Source organism: Stegostoma tigrinum, chromosome 40 (assembly GCF_030684315.1).
Source record: "Stegostoma tigrinum isolate sSteTig4 chromosome 40, sSteTig4.hap1, whole genome shotgun sequence".
NCBI lineage: Eukaryota > Metazoa > Chordata > Chondrichthyes > Orectolobiformes > Stegostomatidae > Stegostoma > Stegostoma tigrinum.
The window spans coordinates 13,671,551-13,694,073 of record NC_081393.1 but is presented as its reverse complement, the minus strand read 5'-3'; the positions used below and the strand labels follow the sequence as shown (position 1 = coordinate 13,694,073).

General features: G+C 40.9%; 1 protein-coding gene across 1 annotated transcript in view; it reads left to right on the top strand.

The window, feature by feature from the left end:
- The window catches only part of LOC125448148 (substance-P receptor-like), a 47,056-nt gene that overhangs the window by 10,765 nt on the left and 13,768 nt on the right, over window positions 1–22,523 (top strand). The window contains exons 2-3 of the mRNA XM_048523215.2: window positions 9,271–9,471; window positions 19,782–19,932. Coding sequence (XP_048379172.1) covers window positions 9,271–9,471; window positions 19,782–19,932 — 352 coding nt within the window. The remainder of the gene's footprint in view (window positions 1–9,270; window positions 9,472–19,781; window positions 19,933–22,523) is intronic.

The following is a 22,523-nucleotide window of genomic DNA, read 5'->3' as shown; positions in this document are numbered from 1 at the left end:
TTATATATGAGGTGAATCTCATTGAAGGTCAATATACCCATCCTGAGATATGCTGTCCAGAACTGAACATAAAGCATGAGATGAGGTCTGATCAATACCTTTGCATTGTAAAGTCTCATGGCTGGATGAGACAAGCATATATTTATTAAATTATTGATCAAATATCCAACTGACTTCATGGGTAGAAAATAAGGGGGAGAAAATCAATCAAAACAGTCTGCAACTCTTTCAATGTTGTCATTCATTATCCAACAAACATTAGCATTTCATTGTCTTCTTGATGTTGAGAAGGTGATGGTGAGCTGCCTTCTTGAACCGTTAGAGTCCATGTGCTCTAAGTAGATCCACAAGGCTTCTTAGAAGGGAATTCTGGGGCTTTGATTTCATAACACTGAAGGGGCAGTGATATATTTCTAAGTCAGGATGGTAAGTGGCTTGGTGGGGAACCTGCAGGCATTGTTGTTCATGTTATCTACTGTCCTTATCCTTCTAGGTAGTGGTGATCTTGGTTTGGAAGTTGCTGTCTCAGGATCTTTCGTGAATGTGTTGACATACAGATTATTAAAAGTGACAAAATGAATCAAAAAAACCACAAGAAGTAGGCTGAATCTTCGGAGAGAAATGACGTGGTTGTTTCAGAAAAATGTTCTGTGAGATAGATTTTCATCCTTCCCACCTGGGTTTAAATGTCACACAGTCTGAACATGTAAAAGTTTCTGAGGGTAATCACTTGGTAATGTGAATAGGAGGTTCATTTCCTGGCTGACCTGAAGTTATTTAGTAGATATTGGGACCTGCAGACGCTGGAGAATCCAAGATAAGAAAGTATGGAGCTGGATGAACACAGCAGGCCAAGCAGCATCTTAGGAGCACAAAAGCTGACGTTTCAGGCCTAGACCCTTCATCAGAAAAGTTGAAGGGTCTAGGCCCGAAACGTCAGCTTTTGTGCTCCTGAGATGCTGCTTGGCCTGCTGTGTTCATCCAGCTCCACACTTTGTTATCTCTGAAGTTATTCAGTAGCCTGTTTTTGTGTTGTAACTTTTGCAACAGACAGTGTCAAGCTGAGCTTCAAACAGTACCTGAAGACTCCAAGTTAAACGTGTGAATTGTATCACTTTGAAGTGATTGCTGGTCTCCCTGGCAGCATTCACAGCCTTGAGATAGACAACTGTGAGTGGATGCTCCAATTCCGGACTTGGCTACTTAAAAATAATCTTTTCCTTATTCTGCATCTGGGCCTGTAGATTTACTTGGGCAGAGCAGATATGCACAATTCGCTGGTCAATAGCACACATGTGCATGGTGGGACCAGAGATGTCCTCTGAACTGTAGGTAGTTTATTTAAATCTGCCACGTTGGCCACAATTAATGTGAAGTCATGAAGATCGAAGGTGCTTTGACATGGGTGAGCTTGCTGTCACTCTACTAGCTGCAAGTACTTTATTACAAAACCCTTTTGCACTCTGTCTAATGGCACAACATTGCAATAGACAAAGCCAGCTATGATATTCCTAATCTGTAACAAAGGTGTTTTCACCTCCTTTTAGAATTCTATCCCTCTGGTAAACATAGCAATAAAGCAGAAATTCTTAGTTTTATAAGAAATTAATCGAGGAAATCTCTGATGGCAGGTGAATAAGCTCCTACTGAAGCTTACCCAATCCAAGGAGCCCAACCCTATGGAATGATGGGATATGGTCTTCAATAAGTTCCCTTTCTCAACCATGTCGCAGTGTGATGCTGCAGAGTGGAGCCCAAATCATCTCTGTAGCAAGACAAGGACAGAAACCATTAAAGCATCTTGCCCAGCAGCTTTATGGATGAAGATGTTTTCATTTTAGAACTGGATCATATGCAACAATCTCCTAATCTCCAGCCTATAAGGTCTTTCCTGCATCTTAGTTATGGCAACAATTTTGAAGCTGCAACTGATTCAGGAAATTGCATCTAGGAAAGGATCCATGTAAGGACACAGTCTGATGAGTGTGATGTCTACCCATGCATGGCTACTTGCATCATACCATCAAGGTTTACACTTCAGAATGCGAAAACAAGAAAATTACTTTATTTTTAAAATTCAATTATGCATGTAAAATAAACAAAACTTGTTTCAGTCTTGCTTTGAGTGCTAATCAAATAGAATCTGATTACTGAGAGCAGATTGCCATTATTCACAAATTGTATTCTGCATGTGTCCACAAGCTGTCTGAAATACTGAGGTCTGGGCTGTGGAGAGGTTCAGCTTTGCTCGTTAAAAAGCATCACTTGATAATCACATAACACTCGTTGCAAGCCAATTTTATACCAGTGTTGATTTGCATGCAAATATATCCACAAGTGTTGGTTTGAGGAAGATGATCAAGCCTCATTAATAAATGTCAGCCGAATAAAGTTACTTCGTGAATAGTTAATTCAATCTTTGCTCGTCAAGAAAACCATAGGGTTTAATCAGAGAATTTTATCGATTGCAAGGCATGGGGTGCAACCTTTACCTTAAGGAAGTTCTGCGGGGCCAGTATTCCATGTAGCAACTGCTTTGCGTGCATAAGAGTACTGGAGGATTTTTTTTGAGCTGTTCCTTTTTTTGAGCCACTTCCTCCCTCTGCAAAACATCAAGTAAATGAAAGGATCAGCAAATTGGTGAATGGAGCCCTTTGATGAGCCCACACCTTGTTGATCTTCGAGTACAGTGTTGTCCATGATGGTGGGTAGACTTGCACATACCAAGTTCCAGAGCTACATTCTGAGGGCTGCACTAAAGAAGTTTCTAAATTCCAATGGGAAAGGGGCACCATCTAGGATTCAGCTGCTATTTTATATGGATCTGCTGTAAATCATGTAAAAGCCTTCAACCAGTCTGTTTGCCATAGAATATACACTACAAATATTGGATGAAGTTGCAAATATATTGAGGTAACGCACAGTGTCACATTTTGTATGGAAAGATTTTGAACCATATTGCTAATGTCCAATTTGAACTGTTACGGAGTCACAAATAAAGGGTACTTTAAAAAAAATCTCCCTCTTGATAAGGAATGCTTAAATATTTTTCAACCACTTTTTTTCCTGCTGGCATGACAGGAATTGGAATCTTAGAAACTGTAAATAGAAAAGTCTGTTTGACATGATCTTTAAAGCTCTCAGCTACAAGGTGTTGTAAATGCAAGCCATGCATTTTCAGAGAGGAATTAAAGTTACCTGTTGAAGCTTGCTATGTGACAAAATAAAGGGCAGCAGTACATTAGTGTTAGTGTTGTGACTGGCACCTCAGTCTTCTGCAACACTCAATCAGGCATTGTCTGAAGCATGTAAATGTATTGCACACCAGTTCTCCTGGGGGATTCTTAAGTTGAAGTAGCCTTCTGGTTTAGAATCTGTGTCTTTTACAATTGCGTATTTTGAAAGTGAGGTGCAAGTACAGTGGTAATGTCACAAGGCTAGTGATTCAGAATGCCAGGCTAACATCCTGGGAACATGGGTTCATATCCTATCATGGCAATGCATGAAATTTCTATTCAACAAAGAAAAGGAACATAAAGCCAGCCTGATGGAAATCATGAAATCACTGTCTACTGATGTAAGAACCCATTTGCTTGACTAATGACCCATAGGATAGGGAGTCTGCTTTCCTTACTCTGTATGACCTGGTGACTCTCAAACCACAAAAAAGAGGCTGACTCTTTACTGCCCTCTGGGAACATAGGGATAAGCAATAAATACTGACTTAGCCATTGGCACTCACATCCCATGCAAGAGTAAAAGAAAACAATGGAATTTATTGACATAATACGGAATGATACCTAGTTATTGAACATGGGCAAGACAAGAACAGAGCTTCTGCAAGCCCCACAAATCATCTTGTTAGCTTACTGAAAACAAAAATGCTGGAGATCACAGCGGGTCAGGCAGCATCCATGGAGAGAAAGCAAGCTCACGTTTAGAATCTAGATGACTACTTTCCTACACTGGAGCCCATGGCATGTAACATGTCTTAACCAATGCACAATTCCTCCACTGTCTCTACTCTGTGTATAGGATCAGGAAGAGAAATGTCTGCCAGGATACTGTACATGAACTCACAAGGTGGGAACTGCAGCCAGGACGGCTGTATTGGGTTTGAATGAAGGGCAGTGCAGATTCACCACAATGCTACCTGGGTTAATTTACATGACACAATCAAGTTGCATGTCTATACTTGAAGCTTTTCTTTTCGAGGATTGAGGGATAATCTGATCAAGGCCTTAAAATTATTCAAAGAATTGGGTAGGTTAGATGTAGGGATATTAATGATGGGACACATTTTAACAGCACAAACAAATGATTGCAGTCTGGGAGTGACATCAACATCATAAAATTGACAAAGACAGCCTTTCTTCAAGCTACATAAAGAGATATGTGGGTGGATAAAGGGTCATAGAGTCATAGATGATTAAAAACTTAGATGAGCAAAGAGACATATTTTAAGGAAACCTTGAAGAAAATTCTAAGGAAAAAGAGAGGTAAATTATAGGAAATATTTTGGGAGGAAATGCCACAGGCCTATACCTTGGCAGATGAAGGCATAGTCGCAATAGAGGAGCACTTAAAACAGGGGAAGTCGTGGATACAGAATTGGAGGAACACAGATATATTAAAGATTGTGTTTCTGCAGGAGATGACAGAGGAAATGAGGGATAAGATCACAGAGGGTGGTGAAAAACAAAAATGATAATTTTAAAATTAATGCTTTGTTGCACCGGAGAACAGTGCATTTAGTGAATGCAGTGTGATGAATGAATGCGGGTTGCCTTGAGGTGGAATGGGATCAGCAGAGTTTTGGATGGTCTCAAATTTATGGAGAGTGCCTAGGAGATGCCAACCAGGAATAGCTGTAATAGTCAAGGCAAAGGGCACTGGAGTCAATTGGAGCCTTCAGGACTAAGATCACTAAACATTATATAAGGTAAAGATATTGGTGACTGTGGAGCAAACATTCATAAGTAAGTACAGGTCAGATATGATCTTACTGAGAGCTGACAGCATTCAATCCAGCCTCCTAGAAAAGCACAAGCTCCTGGCATCACCTGAGCTTGAAGTAAGCTGCATCTGAACACATTTTTCCTTTTTATTTCAAGGGTCATTACTTGAAGGAGATGTTTGATTGACTTCCTCTTTACACTATTTCTACAAGATGTGGGAACTTCAATGTGTAACAACGACAGCACTGAGTCTGGTGGTAAAGAGAAATAGCTCATCAATAAGCAGTGTGTGGTCTCACATAGGAGGTAATAAAGGGTTGTTAGGCAAACAATAGGCATGAGAGAAGTGTCCAGATTTGACAGATGGTCTGGGAATATTGAGAATCATTTAGTTTATCTGGTGTTCAGTATGCACCTCATCAAGTTGCTTCACACGAGCTAGCTGGATGATTTTGAGAATGAATCCATCAGCAATCCAAAAGCACATTCAAACTACAGAAAGACAAATAGCATGGGAAGGTAACTGTGAGTCTCCTCTGAGTATAAGTTCAGACCTTGGCATTGACTAGTTGTCAGCTCGTTTTCACCCTTCTTACCTTATCAGGTATCAGCCGGATGGTGCTCAGCAGAGAGTGTCAGTGACAGCTTTATGTGTTGCAATGTAATTTCACTTGGCACTGACTGCTCCAACACTTGACCAGCTTCAACGCTTATTTGATGACATTTCACAGTCCTTCTGGACACATTCATCAATTCTCAACATTCTGCTGAGCTGATTAAATTCACTCAACAGGGCAGCAATTCCAACCAGTGCTGGAGAATGAGTAAGACATCGACATCACCTTTCATCTGACACTGACAGCAGTTTCTACCCCACCAATACTGACACCCTTTACTGTCCCTAACAGTAATTGTCCCCAAAACTGACAGCACCCTTCAAAGACAATTTACCCCCTTTCCTGCGTTACTTCAATTGCTGACTTTTACTGAAGCATGAATCCATTGAGATTGGTAGCCACCAAGATTTCACACTTTTTAAATACAAAAATATACTTCATTCATAAAAAAATGTGTACAAAGGTCCTAAAACAATTCTGTAACATCATTGCAGAGAAAGAAAACAAATGATATATTGGATTTGAACTACCTCAGAGCTTCGCTACAGTTGGAAAGCAAAGGAATTTTCTATTCCCGCGGGAAACTATTCATGTTAAATTTGAGGCAACAAGAGGGTCTGACACCTGACCAGACCTTCGAAATACTTTGGCAGAAAGACCAAAGATGGTGGCCTTTCCCCAATGTGCCTGGGCAGTAGCAGTCCTTTGCTTAGTGCATCCCTCAGCACGTAATCCTGAACCTTGTAATGTGCCAATTTGCAACGTTCAATCAAGGCCAAATCTTTACACTGGAAGAGCAACACGTTTTGGGCAGACCAAAGCGTGTCTTTCACTGAGTTGATGGTCCGCCAGTTTCAGTCACATCTGAGCTTAGGCAAATTATGTCACAGTACACAACTGAGCTTGGTCTCGCTCAAATCTATTGTTCACAAATTATGTAGACACATGCATATCAACAACGCATGTGCAAAAATGCACATATACACAGAAACAAACCTTTCATCCTTACAAAGTTTCACTAAAATTGTAACATGTCACATCTTTTCTCAACACTGCCAGAATTAGTATGGACTTCCATTTAATATGAGCTACGCAACAACAAAGGCATCATCTCATCTCAAACAACAGTTCCAAGCTCAATTAAGTAATTCTGGAACCATTTGCAAAATTGGATGCACTTTGAATTGTCTGAAATTTGTTTTAGACAGTGCAAAAGAGCTTTCAAAATTAATGCCAAAACATTTCCATTCATTACTTAACTTGCAAATAGAGATTTCACCAGTGTAGTATCTGTAGGATGAAGTTTTCTTCAGTCGGAGGAGATCAAAATATCTGTCCTCATACAGTCTCAAGCCAGTGTAATACTGAGCTGCATCAGCAGTCACTGCTCTTGCAGGAAGTTCATTGCAGGATCACTGTACTACACTACCTGTACCTGTCTAGTCTCTAAATGCTGACATTCTCTACTTAAATCTCTCCAGCTGTCAATGTCTGGCTTCTCCTTTAGCTGTTCCTCGAAAATGACTTATTTCAGTGATCTTTTGCTCTCTTGTCATTGTATCTCCTCACATGCCTTGATGACAAATGTTGTTCAATGATAACTGTGAAATTCTTTACAAGGTTTGTTGTATTAAAACTCTTCCAGGGATGCAATTTCTTGTTATTGTGAGCACTCACATGCAGGATTATACCACTAACACTGAAATTCCATCCATCAATGTGGCAGGAACAATTGGGCTGAGCGAATTCACTCCAATCTCCTAGGTCTTGAAATGTTCTGACCACTTTTGTCATCTGCATCTCTTTGTGTGATATGACTTTCTAGAGCACATGTTGGAATTCCATCTATCACTTATACAGTGTTAAATCACACACACAAGTTCTTTCCATTCTTCAAACTTGCTCAAACTGCTCCACTCATCTTTATATGGCTATCATTTTAACCGTCCTCAAAGTCCTACTGGGACAAAAAAGGAAATATTTGCCTGTGTGTGCTCTTGCTTTGAGATGAATGCCCCGAGTTATGTTGGGTTCTCTCCTGTGCTACAGTGGCCAGAAGATAGCTATCATTGCAGCTTCAAGTGGATCGATTGATATTATCATGCACCACCGAGGGAACCTCAAGTTACTGCTTTGACTCTGTGTATGAGCTTTCTCTTCAGCTAATAAATGAAGGTTTCACAGTATTTGGGCTGCGAAGTCATAAGTTTGGAATATTAGAAAATTCTGAGACTGCTGTCTTGTCACAATTGCAGTTTTGGGTAGATTTCTGATACATTTTGTGGTTTTTTTGACAAACTTACCAGCACGCAAGAGAACTGGTGTGGCATGGTAATAGGTGAAACTTAACAACTGGTGACACACAGAAACAGGTATGGGCACAGAAACAAATGAGATGCAAAAACCTTTGTGGTACAGTCATAGGATTGACATAGAAATGGGTGAGACACAGCAGCCAGTATGGCACAGTACTAAATGAGACACAGCATTAGATAAAATACCACAACAGGTGATATACTCCAATGGAGGATTCACAGGAATAGATGAGATATGGCACTAAGCCAGACACAACAATAGGTCAGATACAACATCTGGTATGCCACAGGAATAAGTGAGAGACAGCAATTGGGGAAACACAAGAATAAGTGAGTCACAACAGTAAGTGAATTACAGTGACAGGAGAGTAACAGCAGTAAGAAAAAGGCTTCAAAACACAGAAGGGTCATGTTTGAGCTTGAAGTCAAGCAAATATTAATCCCAAAAGGCCATGTCATTCAGGAAAAACAGAAGCACCAAAAGAATATTACTATTACTATCAGAAAATGTGGACTATTACATGTAATCCGAGGAAATCTATGTCTTTTTCATTTTGCACCCTGATGGACAGGTCCATTAAGTTTAAAGGATCTATGTGGTTATCTTTCTACCATCTTCATAGATGGAATAGTCATTGCCACTTATACTATTTGTCCTTAGTGCCCAGTTTGAGAATTCACTCGAAGAATGAACCACCACATGCTGCCAATTTCAAACCAGGAAGTGACAATCTAAGTTGAAACAACTTAAATTCATTTCACGAGCAATATCACAGCTGACAGGCTGTAGGATAGTTTCAAACCCAGCTAAAGGATAAGTAGCCAACTGTTCCATCAAATCTCTGCATTTATGCTAACTTTGTCACTTGATAGCAATACAATTGGTATCATTTTTGGATAAGGCAACAAGGGCAAACATTAGTAAAGGCTATAGAAGTGCTGATTAGCTACTATTTAATTGAATTTGAAGCAGGTTCACGAGTGAAACCCTTCTTGAAAATTCCATTGCCTGCTATATCTCTGTAATATCTGTCCCTTATATTCCAAGTTTTACTATATTACTGTCAGTGCCCCATGCCAAGACCGGGATAGGAAATCAAAAAGCTGAGGGTCCCACTTTGATTAAAATTGTGTGAGAACATATGTTAATTTGGATACTGAGTGAGCATAGGGCAGAAATTGAAATTTATGCGTCACTGCCGAATACCCATCAATGGCTCACAAGAAAGAATAAGGACATGAAGTAGTTGATACCAACTGGCACCTGACATGTTGCTTTCAGTTTCACTCATGAACCTTGCAGTGAGGAGCAGGAAAGGTAGAGATTTTCTCCTTAAATCACCTTCTGCTTTAACAATCTGCTTCTTCTCCATGATTCAGGTACATGGCGATCATTCATCCTCTGAAACCAAGACTGTCAGCAACAGCCACAAAGGTTGTGATTGGAGTTATTTGGGTGGTGGCATTGTCACTGGCCTTTCCACAGTGCTATTACTCCACAACAGAACAGTTTCCAGGCAGAGTGGTATGTTACGTGGAGTGGCCTGAGAATGCAGAGGACAGCACGAGCCATGAAACTATGTAAGTTCTTTTTTCATAATGTGTGATTCAGGCCTTATAAGTTATAGCATCTGTCATACCCTGGCCCAAGAAAAGAGCATTGCCACATGAGTTATTAGAGGTGTGAGTGACCCTCCGCTGTGATCTACTCTATGTTTTCAAGCTACCTCACCATTAAGTGCTCTTTTTAGGAACAAATGCAGAGTGATTAAAGTAAAGAATGGGTTCAAATAAATGACCATATACAGATTGCAATTAAGGCAGATACTCATTAACAATTGATCTATTCTTTGTAGCATTGGCCTGGATGCAAACAGGCTTCCCTGCACATCTTCAAAAATTACTTTGAGATAGTTGTACTTAAATGAGTTGCACTAAGTTTCATTTAAAAGAGAGCACATCCAATGCAGCAGCAGTCCTTCAGCACTGCACCAGAGTCTCAGTCAAGTTTATGAGTTCAAATTCCTGAAATGAGAGTTGAACACATGCCTTCTGAATCAATGAAGAGATGTTGAACCAAACCATTACTTGGGCCTTTGCAAAACTGTTCTCAAGTTTGCAAAGGAGCATTTTTTCCTGTCTTGTTTTTGCATCTGTACATTACTTGTAATAATGAGGTGAAGGATAACAGACAATGACATGGCTTGACTCGGTTATTTGACACTTGGTTCTAGTTGGCGAGGTGACAGACATTTGTAAGGTTATATTCTGTAAATAAATATAGTACTGAGTGTAATATTGGCATCTAGTGTCCTATGTAATTATCTGGTTGTCAAAAATGTAATATTTTGTTCACATTCCACATTCAGAAGTAAGCTGATGGTGAATATTTGTGTTTGTCTCTGCAGTAATAATTCAATGAATGGGATATGCCACTTAGTCTGCATCCCGACATGGCCTCACAACCTTTGGGATTTACTGTGTTGTGGTTGCGTTATTTACAATTGGCTATCCAAATAATTAAGTGGTGAAAAAAAGACATCTTAAAATGTCTATAAGGGATATGTCACACATACACATATGACTCTTATCTTTAACCTCAGTAGGTTAATCATTTCATAATCAACAGAGTACTTCATGAAGAGTAGAAACTATAATAATACATGAAATGTAGTCGTCAACTGCTGCCAACAAGTTCCTACAAACAGCAAGGAGATATGTTTTCCCCATCCTAATTAAGGAATAAATATTTGCTAGGACACTAACAGATATTTTTCCTGTTCTGCTTTGAAACAATGCTGTGGGATTTTTATGTCAATCCTAATATAGCTGCAATAGCTTCAATTTAACCTGTTATTCAATATCAGCACCTCTGCCAGTTCAGCATTCCTTCTGTCATGCATTGGATTTTCAGCTGAGATTTTGTTTTCATGTCTGAACCGAGACTTGAGCCCATAACATTCTGAGACAGCACTGAGCCTGAGATTGCACATGTGACACAGACACCACAGTTTAGCTGGAGCTGATACCCAAATGAGATCAAAGCAACAACTGGACTTTCGCCCAGATGCCTCAGCCTGTTCTGAAGCATGAACTTACTCAGTTCATTCACTTACAATAGCTGACTGACAAGTAACATTTCTTTTTGAGGATAAGGTGTTCTGACAGTCAGAGTTTAATTATGTGTGATTGGATCACGGGTGTATGCTCATCTCCAGTGCTTGATAGCTACGGTGGAAGAGTATTAGGGAATGCAGATTGGAACTTCTGTACGTGAACTCGGCTCAATCATTGATGTTCAACCAAACCCAAAAGGTTCCACCTGGCACTCAGCTGATTCAGAGTGAGGTTGCAGGCATCCCTAACTCAATTCCTCATTAGTCTTTCCTTAGCTCTGCTGAGCTGTGTTCTACCTTTCACATGCAGAGAGTCCTGCTTTACATCAGCCTGGCTACATTCTTTTCATTCTGCTTGTGTAATCAGTACCAGAAAGTCCCAAATCTACTGAAATAAATAAACCATAAAGTGTAGTTCACCAATCTTAGAGTTCAAGGGGCAAGAGGAATTAGATAAATCAAAACAGATGGAAAGTAAAGTAATTGCAAAAATGGAAAGTGTAGGGACCAGAGAAAAAGCTGATAATCTCTCCTCTTAATTAGCTTGAGGCTTTGTTTTGCTGATCATGCTATCTGTTTCTGTGTAATGGAATTAAACATGTTTGGAGGCGGTTTGTTCAGAATTACCTTGACAGTATTTTTCAATTTAGTAAAGACAGCCTGCAGCCAGTCTGTGCTGGCACTTGTCCCACTATGAAATCGCAGGGATCTGAATTTTAGCTGCCCTAACAGTTGAAATTAGAGAACCTAGCATCTGTTGAAAGGCTCTTAACTGACATTGGTCAACAGTGAGCAGATATCAGGATCTGGCCAAGTTTCAGTTTGTTCATGCAGTTTGATCTCACAGTAGACTTGGTGCTCACATTACTGAACTCACATAGAAGTATGAGGAAGAACACTGGCACTGTTCCCAGGCCTAACTACTTCAGGGAAGTGTATAAGTCAGGCAGAACTGACCTACCCTACCCTCCTGCATTAGATAGATTTCAGATGCTCACTTCCTGCCTCACAGTTGAACAGTGTCCCCGGGCCATAAAAGCTGAGTTTGGCTCAAGCTTGTTTCATTCATAGCTGAAGGTTTTAGATTACAATTTGAAATATACCAAGAAAAAGGTAGTGAAGATGAAATAGAATCGTGGAGTCATAGAGTTGTACAGCAATGGAAACAGACCTTCTGGTCCAATTCATTTAACAGATACATTAAACTGATCTAGTCCTATTTGCCAACATTTGGCCCATATCATTCTATACCCTTCCTATTCATGTAAACATCCAGATGCCTTTTAAATGTTGTTATTGTACCAGCCTCCACCACCACATTTGGCAGCTCATTCCGTACATGCACCATGCTCAGTACGAAAAAAATGCCCCTCAGGTCCCTTTTAACTCTGTCCCCTCTCTCCTTAAACCTATGGCCTCTATTTTTGGAGTCCCCTCCCCTGGAATAAGGACCCTGGCCATTCATCCTATTCATGCCCCACATGATTTTATAAACCTTGATAAGGTCCCCCCTCAGCTTCCAATACCCTGTCATTTATTGCAATCCAAATATTGAAATCCGCAATAAAAAGGCTACTCAGAGTGGGACTGTGGGCAGAATTGTACGTCTCTCAGAGGATGAGTATGTTTTCTTCATAGCTAGTATAGTATAAAGAAAAGAGGAGAAAGCAGAATTGGAATTAAATGGGAAATGTTTAGGTATCCCACAACTTCAGGCTTCCAAAAAGGCTTGACGCCTCTCAGAAAGTGAAAAATGCTGTTGGAAATGCATTCTGGTTGTAGGAAAGAGAAAATGTTGGTTCACCACTCCTCACGACCTCAGCTGTGATGAAGGGTCCATGCTCGAAACGTGGATACTCTCAGTCATGCTGTGTGTTTCCAGAAACTTCTTGTTTGAGGAGAAGCAAGCCTACCTCAGAACAAAAAGCAGAATATGCTGACTAAGGTCCCATTGTCCCTGCTCTCTGTCTGTTACAATAGCCAGTACAGTATCAATTCGGCAACAATCTTGTGCTTGACATCATTTGCTTCAGTCCATCAAAATCCTATGGCAAGCTGCTGACTTCTGTCAATCGCTGTCACCTCAGTCCGAAGACATCAGTTTCTGGCTCTTTCAGCAGACCCTAGAGACTCTCAGCTGAACTGTCAATCTATGTTCATTCCCTGGCACTTTTTTAAAAATTTGCTGGTTGTCCCTCTGCTCAGTGTAAAGCCTGTGAGAATCTATGTTCAGTTCTCAAAGTTTAATTACTGCCATGTGCTTCCTGTCAATCAGGCACACACAATTTCTGTTCTATTTATAAATGCTGCAGTGAATTCTTTATGTTCTGTCCATCTGCTCAACAGTTATGGTGTATCGTCACTGCAACAAGTTTGAGGCTCAAATGTTTCTTTAACTTGAGTGTCTCCTGAAGAATCTTAAGAAGGCACTGCCTTTGAGGATTTCAAATTTCAAATTTCAAATGACAGGCAAGTTGGACTTTAGAAGCTTTTAACTGCAGCAAATTTAGCAGAGACTAGTGAGATTTGAGTGGAATATGCTAGGGCATTTTGAGATCAAGAAAGCAGTAGGGTTGGGTCTTCTGAAGAGCATTAAGATAGATAAATCGCCAGGCCCCAATGGTATCTACACCAGGTTTTGAGATAGAAGCAAGACAGGAGATTTCTGGAGCCTTGCCTAAGGTATTTGTGTCCTCGCTAGCCCTGGGAGAAGTCCCAGAGGACTGGCAAGTAGTTAATGTTGTTCCTCTGTTTAAGGAGGGAAATAGGGATCATCCGGGAAAGTCTCAACTGGTGAGTCTCACATTGGTGGTTGCGAAGCTATTGGTTACAATTTTTAGGGATAGGATTTACATGCATTTGGAAAAGCACAGCTTAATTAGGGACAGTCAGCATGGCTTGTGCTGGGCACATCACGCCTTACTGACTTGACAGAATTTTTTGAGGAGGTGACAAAGGTGATCGATGAGGGTAGAGCAGTGCATGTTGTCCACATGAATTTTAGGATGGCTTTCGAAAGTATGCCTCATGGGAGGCTCACCCAGAAAATTAAGATGCATGAAATCCATGGTGTCATGGCCATGTGGATTCAAAATTGGCTTGCGAATAGAAGGCAGAGCACAGTGGTAGAAATGTGTTTTTCAGACTGGAGTCCGGTGACTAGTGGTGTTCTGCAGGGATCCATACTGGGATCTTTGCCATTTGCGACACATGTAAATGACTTGGATGAAGATGTGGCTGGGCGGTTTAATAAGTTGCAGATGATACCAAGAACAGTGTAATTGTGGATAGTGTAGAAGGTGGTCATAGGATACAGCAGGATATAGGTACGTTTCAAATGGCTGATAGAGTTTAATCTGGGTAAGTGTGAGCTGTTGCACTTTGGGAAATCAAATGCTTAGGGAAAGTATACAGTTAATGGCAAGACACTGAACAGCATTGATGTTCAGAAGACTTAATATTGTCAGGTTGGCAACATTTTGTCAGAATTGGTAGAATTTTAAATTGTAAGGAGTTTCAAGCAAGGATAATTATCATTCAGTTTAATCAGAATATTGTCAGAGATAAAAATGAAAACTTTAAAGTGGCAGCGGAATGGAAAATGACTGAACTCTCAGAGTCATTTTTGAAGATTGAGCAAACTTGTTCTGCAAACAGTCACCTAATCTATATCTCCCCAGTCTAGAGGAGATCACATTGTGTTCAATGACTTGAATAAATGGAACTAACAAAGTACAATTAATTCACTGCTCCACTTGGACAGAATCTTGTGGGCTTTGCAAAGATGTTCGGGGAGAATGTATAAGATTTGTCTTCTCCTGCACATACACAGAAGGTACCATGAGTTAGGGAAGGGAGGATGATGACAACTGAAGAGTGGATTAGAGTGTTGCAAAGGGAATGATCAAATTCAGCGTTGAAAAGGGAAGGGAACATGTGTTTGATGGGGGGGGGGGCATCTAGCAGTGTGGGTGGCTACAATTGTGAAAGGTAATCTATTATATATGGAGACTGATGGCATCATCTTGTGAAGTTGAGGAGTTGAAACAAATGTTCTAGTTTATAAATAGTAGGACCAAATACCTGACCTTACACACAATACCCTGGAAACATTTACCAGACAGTTTCAGGCCTGCATCACAGTGTCAATCGATACCTGTTTCACAACAAGAAAAGCAGAAGGGTAAACTTCACATATAACAATTCTCATTTAAAAGCTGGAATGATAGCCAATTCCAAAGTGGCAAACTTGCCTGGTAACATTTAACTGACAAGGTTGGAAACAGTGCAAAAGTCAGAAATCCATTCTAAAGAGCTGTCACTCTCTGAATCCAACAATTGAAAATAAAATTAGTAAAACCTGCAAGTGAGTATTGTAATGTGAAGAAACAACACTGTGAACTGCCCAGCATTGCTCATTACAAAGTGGCGGACTACAGCAAATAGGTTATAGAACAAAAGGGGCATACAAACTTGGAGCAAGATTAGGCCACTCAGCCCCTCGATCCTGCTCCACTATTCAATAATATCATGAGTGATTTGCTTATTCCATAGTCCCAACTAACTATGATAACATTTTATCCAGTTGCTTTTCAAGAACTGACATACCTCCGCCTTAAAAATTCACAAATGGATACAAAACTGGACGTGAAGCAGGAGGTAGCAGTGGTTATCTTTTTTTTCCACATTGGAGGAAAGCTTATAGTGGAGTTCTCCACAGGGCAGAGTAAGAAACATTGTAATTATCTTCACCTTGGCATACTTAAAAACTTGTCAGACAATTATCGATACTTTGGCAATTTAATAATTTGTGGACGATTTAAAACATGAAAGTATTATGAGTGGTGCAAAGGATAATGTGGAGCTTCAGAAATGTAGATAGGTTAGTGAAAATGGATGGAGAAGTGCTAATGCTCCTCCAAAACACCAAGAAAGAGGTTTGGTCTTTTGTTTTACCAAGAATTCAGCTCCTTTCATCATTCTCCATTTCTCTTTTGCTCTCTGTTTTGTTCTCTATTTCTGCTTCCTTTCACCTTTCTTTCTTCCCTCTAGTTTTCTGTTTTCAAATGGATCTTTCTGCCTCTGTGGATTTATGCTAACTTTGAATGAATGTAACGTGTCCTCATTATGAAGTGAATGGAAGGAAATATTGGGTCAGCAGTAATGTGTCGATATTTCAATAGTCACCACTTTATACCATGGCCTAATGTAAAATTTATCCTCCATGTTTTCTCTCTCTGTCTGTTTCTTTGTGTACCTCCAACTTTTTTCTGTGTTTCCTGTTTCCACTACCAATGACACACAGTCAGTGGGGTTCAATTACATGCTGACAGCCAAGAGCTAAAAGGTGGAGAGAATGTGCTGAATTCTGACATTTGCCATGATCCTTTGTAAATCCTGAATTTACATGATGTTTCTGTCGATTGCATTCTAAAATAATGAGCTTCATTGCTGGCAAGAGATCACTGAGGATGGAAATCGAGCAGGTGCGAGTCTATCTCCATTTGTATGCTTTGATCTCAAGTAACCAATAATCAGATGGAAGCTCAAATTCACAGTACTTACGGCAAAGACTTAACAGAAGTGTTTGAAATCACTACTGTGGGATCTGAATATCTCAGCATTTTCTTGCTGTCTTTCCTTTTCCTTGCACTGTTTTCCTCTCCAATGCTATAACTTATGGGTATCAGCGCAATCTATATCTCTATTACCTAAGTTGCAAAATGACATCGCCCTTCTGTGCTCTATAGCATCTGTGTGAGGGTGAGGTACATTCCAAATGAAGGAATATCCTTCCTGTTGCTTTCAAGACATGGTCCTTTATCAGAAACTCAGAATGAAACAGTGTGCAAGCTACAGAGCTTTATCTTCTGTAAAAATCTCCAGAAACAATTTGCAGTGAAAATGATAATGTAGTCATTTCTCAACTTTATCAACCATGTCACTGCACCTTTAATGTCTCTTGATTGACTTGTTACCATAGTCACGTTGTCCTAGTATATGGCAATTAAACACAGCTTTTCCAACATGTAAGCATTCCAATCAGAGGCATGTCTGCAGTCGAATTGAGACCAGACTGAGTCTGTACGTCAAATTCTGTTCAGGTTTTCACAACAATCTCTTGGTCTCAAGTTCAGTGCTTCTCATTGGATTTTAACTCCAGATCTGTTCAATTAACTGAACTTAAATTCTCCAATTACAATGCTTGGAATTGAATTCACATCTCTGATCTTAAATCCAGGCCACAGTATTGCCAGTTGAGTAATATAAGCTCTCTGGAACTGGACCCTGTCATAACATAGGAGAAGATTCAGAGGGTGGTATTTAAAGGGGTGATGATCATGCGCAAGCATATACACACCCAAACAAAAAGACAAGTGGACACATGCCCACAAACACAGGCTATTTTCCTCCTTGAGCCTTTTCTGCCATTTGGGGTGGCACGGTGGGTCAGTGGTTAGCACTGCAGCCTCACAGCGCTAGGGACCCGGGTTCGATTCCCGCCTCGGTCTGTGTGGAGTTTGCACGTTCTCCTCGTGTCTGCGTGGGTTTCCTCCCACAGTCCAAAGACGTGCAGGCTAGGTGGATTGGCCATGTTAAATTGCCCGTAGTGTTCAGGGGTGTGTGGGTTATGGGGGGGATGGGTCTGGGTGGGATGCTTCAAGGGGCGGTGTGGGCTTGTTGGGCCGAACGTCCTATTTCCACACTGTAGGGAATCTAACCTAATCTCTCCAGAACGTAAAAGGCTCGAGATACTCAGCAAGTCCAACAGCTTCCTGGAGAAAGAGACAAAGTTAAGTCCAATAGTATTTCATCACAACCGGAAAGATTAGAGAAAAAGAAGACTTTAAGGATGTACAAACGCAAATGATTTTGGATTGGCCCTGGTGGTGGTGACTTTTTTTGGGGGGTGCGTTTGAGTAAGGATTGAGGGAAGAGGACAAAATGAAAGATTTACCATAAGATTGAATGCAGGTGAGAACAAATGACAAAAAAAACCACTCAGAATCAGGTCTTACTCTTTTTAAAACAAATGTATGCTTTTCACTTAGGACACTAAATGCCATTAGTATACTGCGCTCAGTGTTTATGGTTTTGTGAATTCTGCCTGCACTGATCCCATGAACAAAGTTGGTGAACAGCATGACAGAGAGACAGAAAGGTCGAGAAAAAAAGAGAAAAACAAGAGAAAAAGCGATAGATGGGTTGTTTCTAAAAATAAACTGAACTCATGGGTTTTGCATAAGCTGTATTTAATTGCCATATACTAGGACAACGTGACTATGGTAACAAGTCAATCAAGAGACATTAAAGGTGCAGTGACATGGTTGATAAAGTTGAGAAATGACTACATTATCATTTTCACTGCAAATTGTTTCTGGAGATTTTTACAGAAGATAAAGCTCTGTAGCTTGCACACTGTTTCATTCTGAGTTTCTGATAAAGGACCATGTCTTGAAAGCAACAGGAAGGATATTCCTTCATTTGGAATGTACCTCACCCTCACACAGATGCTATAGAGCACAGAAGGGCGATGTCATTCTGCAACTTAGGTAATCACCTTCAGGCTAAGTGACTAAGTACAGTTAATTTTAAATTCAAACTACCACTTTGAATACAATAAAACTAGATTGTTTTTGCAACTGCACTTCAAAGCTATGACTAAAATTCATCTGAGAAACATTGTCACAGAGTCATAGTCATACAGCATGTTCTTCTGAGTGGCTTCCAACAGCCAAAGATGGAGAACACCTCCAAGTGAATATGGCAGTTGTAGGTGTGCCTTATTTGTAATTATCAGTGCTGCATAATTTGGAGCAGGCTCATTTTGAGCCAGAAGATTATGGATTTGAGTCGCACATTGGGACTTAATGCAAACTGAGGCAACACCCAAGTGCAGTACTAAAGGAGTACTAAAGAAGTTAGATGTGCCACCTTATTGTGAAGTATTGAAGACCGGTACCATCTGCTGCCCCAGTAAGACGAAAAATTATCCCATGCCTGCTATTGTCAGAGCAATAAGTCAGTTCTCCACAATGGCCTGACAATTTGCAATCCCTCAACAAAAAGATCATGACAAGGAAGGTTATCTGATCAAAATGCAATGAATGGTGGAACTCTGAAATCAACGCAGAAAATGCTTGAAGTGCTCGGGATGAATTTGGTTGCATCAATGATCAGATTATCGAGCTATTATTGTATTATTTTTTGCAGGACATCACAGTGTAAACCTCGGCTGTCACCTTAACATGCATAGATTAAATAAGAGAGGTAAACATAAACATTCAAAATTGGAAAAATTCTGAGAACTGACAATTCAACACAAAAAGGCCAGATTTCTTGCTCTTCAATCTGTTTTTGAGTCATGTTGTGATGGTTTATGTATTTTCGGTTATAAGAACTATATTAGTAAACTAAATTGTTTGTGAGGAATTAAAGCAAAGCTGCTGGAAAAGCTCAGGAGGTCTGGCAGCATCGTTTCAGGTCCGAGGAAGGGTCACCAGACCCAAAATGTTAACTGTGTTTTTCTCCTTCACAGATGCTGCCAGACCTGCTAAGTTTTTCCAGCAGCATTGTTTTTGTTCCTGATTTACAGCATCCACGGTTCTTTCAGTTTTTAATTTGTTTGTGACCTGTTTTACGCCTTTCAAGCCAACAAGCAGCTTTTTCTTTATTTTTTACTTTAACTTAGTTACCTACTGTTCCTATCAGTCTGTAATACAACTGAAATATTGGACATTTGTCTTCACTAACTTCTGTGAATATCTCTGACAGATATCATGTCTGCGTAACAGTCTTTGTCTACTTCCTGCCTCTGATGGTGATGGGCTATGCTTATACCATCGTGGGGAGAACACTGTGGGCAAGTGAAATTCCAGGAGATTCCTCAGACCGATACAGGGAGCAGATGAATGCCAAGAGAAAGGTAAGTAAGTACCAAGGCTTTTAAAAATGACACGATGCTTTACCACTATCGGATTTCTACCATATTGGAAATTATGCTGGCGGTGGTGCTCATTGTGTGCAAGGTCGAAGTGAAAGTAAGACCAAGGTAACTCGCAACTTTTTTTTGCTGTAAGCCATGCTGCAATTTCCTGCTTAAATTTATTCCTATTAAAAACATTCGTACCACACATAGTCCCTGGTCTTTGAATACACCACAGAACTCCTTTGTAGAATCTTAAAGGTCTTTGGAAGGGGCCCTTGCTCAATCAGTGACTTAACAAATTCTGAGGCACTCCTGCTTTGTTGTTTCAGTGTATCATGTAGTGCAGAAATGATCATCAGCCCTTTACACATCAGTAAACTGTTTGAACAAAATGTTCAATTTGTTTCATTCACCTTGTTGTCTCCTTTTGGCCTGGAATGTTTACTCCAGAAGTATTTATCCAGTTCTGTCCTGACTATTGTCATTGAGTCTGTTTTCTATCTCTTATTTCTTTCATCTCATTCCCAAAGAAACTATGTAGTTTGCAGCTGGCCTTTGAATTAATGCCCCATTCTTGGGTCAACCCTGATGTTATCATCTCCAGGCACACAAATAGGGCTCCTCCATTTCTTCAGAGAATCAGACCTTTGGGAGCTAGCAAGTCCAGCAAATCAAATACCCTTGAGAGCTCGACAATCAATCAATGCTTGTCTCTTTAAAAGTTGGAGATCTTACTATCAGAAGCGTGGAACACTTGAAAGCAATCAAGTATAGAATACGACAAGAGAAAATATGGGGCCTTGTGGTGCAGTGGTTATGTGCCTAACTGTGGACCAGGAGGTTTGGCTAGAAGTTACATTGAATCCAGAAGTGTTTAATGTTTAATTTATTCACTCTTGGGACGTGGACATCACAGGCTGGCCAGTATTTATTACCTATCCCAGGTTGTCCGTGAGAAGGTGGCAGTGAGCTGCCGTCTTGAACATGTTCTGAACATCTCTGAACAGGTTGACTGGAAAATGAGAAGAAATACAACAAGAGAAATCACTACAGGTGAAACAGGAACAAAAACAGAAATTGCTGGAAAAGTCCAGAAGGTGTGGCTGCATCTGTAGAAAGAATTCAGAGTTTTGAGTCCATTGACCCTTCCTCAGAACTGACGTGAGCTAGGAAAGAGTTGGTGTATGATGTAGAAAATAGGATGAGAAGTCAGGGTAAGGAGTCAGTGATTAGTGGGGATAGAGCACAGTTAGACAAAAGAATACCCGGACTGACAAAGGAGTAGATAATGACCAGCATACGAGAATGAATAGCTGTTAATGGTGACTATTAGTGACGAACAATGGGTTGTGTGTATTAACAGACCATGTGATAACAAAGCTTGGCATGTTAGGGTGGGAATAAGGCCATGGGGGGAGGTACCTGGAGCCCTGTAGAACTCAATATTGAGCCCAGAAGGCCGTACACTTCCCAAACAGAAAATGGATGCTGCTTTTCCACCTTGTGTTCAGTTTATCTGGACCACGCAGCAAGCTGAGACAGAGATGTTGGCCAGGGAACATGGGTAGTGTATTGAAGTGGCAGGCAACTGAAAACTCAGTATTTTGATTTGTGGATAGAACGTAGATATTCAGCAAAGTGGTCACCCAGTCTACACTTTGTTTCCCCATGTAGAATAGGCCACATTGTGAGAAGCAAATGCAGTAAACTAGGTTAAGTGAAGTTCAGGAAAAGTATGCTTCACCTGAAAAGGGCCCTTGGATACTAAGGATAGACAAAGTAAACAGTCAGGTTTTACACCTTATGCAGTTGCAGGGAAAGGTGCTATAGGGCTGTGGGGGGTGATGGGAGTGAAGGATGATTGGAACGCTGTGTCCTGAAGGGAATGGTCCTTGCAGAAGGCTGACAAGGGAGGGGAGGGGATCAAGTCGCTGGCAGTGACATAGAACATAGAAAAGTACAGCACAGTACAGGCCCCCTCGTTCTCACACACCACCCTACCAACCTCCGGATACAACGCATCATGCTCCGACACTTCCGCCATTTACAATCTGACCCCACCACCCAAGACATTTTTCCATCCCCTCCCCTGTCTGCTTTCCGGAGAGACCACTCTCTCCGTGACTCCCTTGTTCGCTCCGCATTGCCCTCCAACGCCACCACACCCGGCACCTTCCCCTGCAACCGCAGGAAATGCTACAATTGTCCCCACACCTCCTCCCTCACCCCTATCCCAGGCCCCAAGATGACATTCCACATTAAGCAGAGGTTCACCTGCACATCTGCCAATGTGGTATACTGCATCCACTGTACCCGGTGCGGCTTCCTCTACATTGGTGAAACCAAGCGGAGGCTTGATGACCGCTTTGCAGAACACCTCCGCTCAGTTCGCAACAAACAACTGCACCTCCCAGTCGCAAACCATTTCCACTCCCCCTCCCATTCTCTAGATGACATGTCCATCATGGGCCTCCTGCACTGCCACAATGATGCCACCCGAAGGTTGCAGGAACAGCAACTCATATTCCGCCTGGGAACCCTGCAGCCATATGGTATCAATGTGGACTTCACCAGTTTCAAAATCTCCC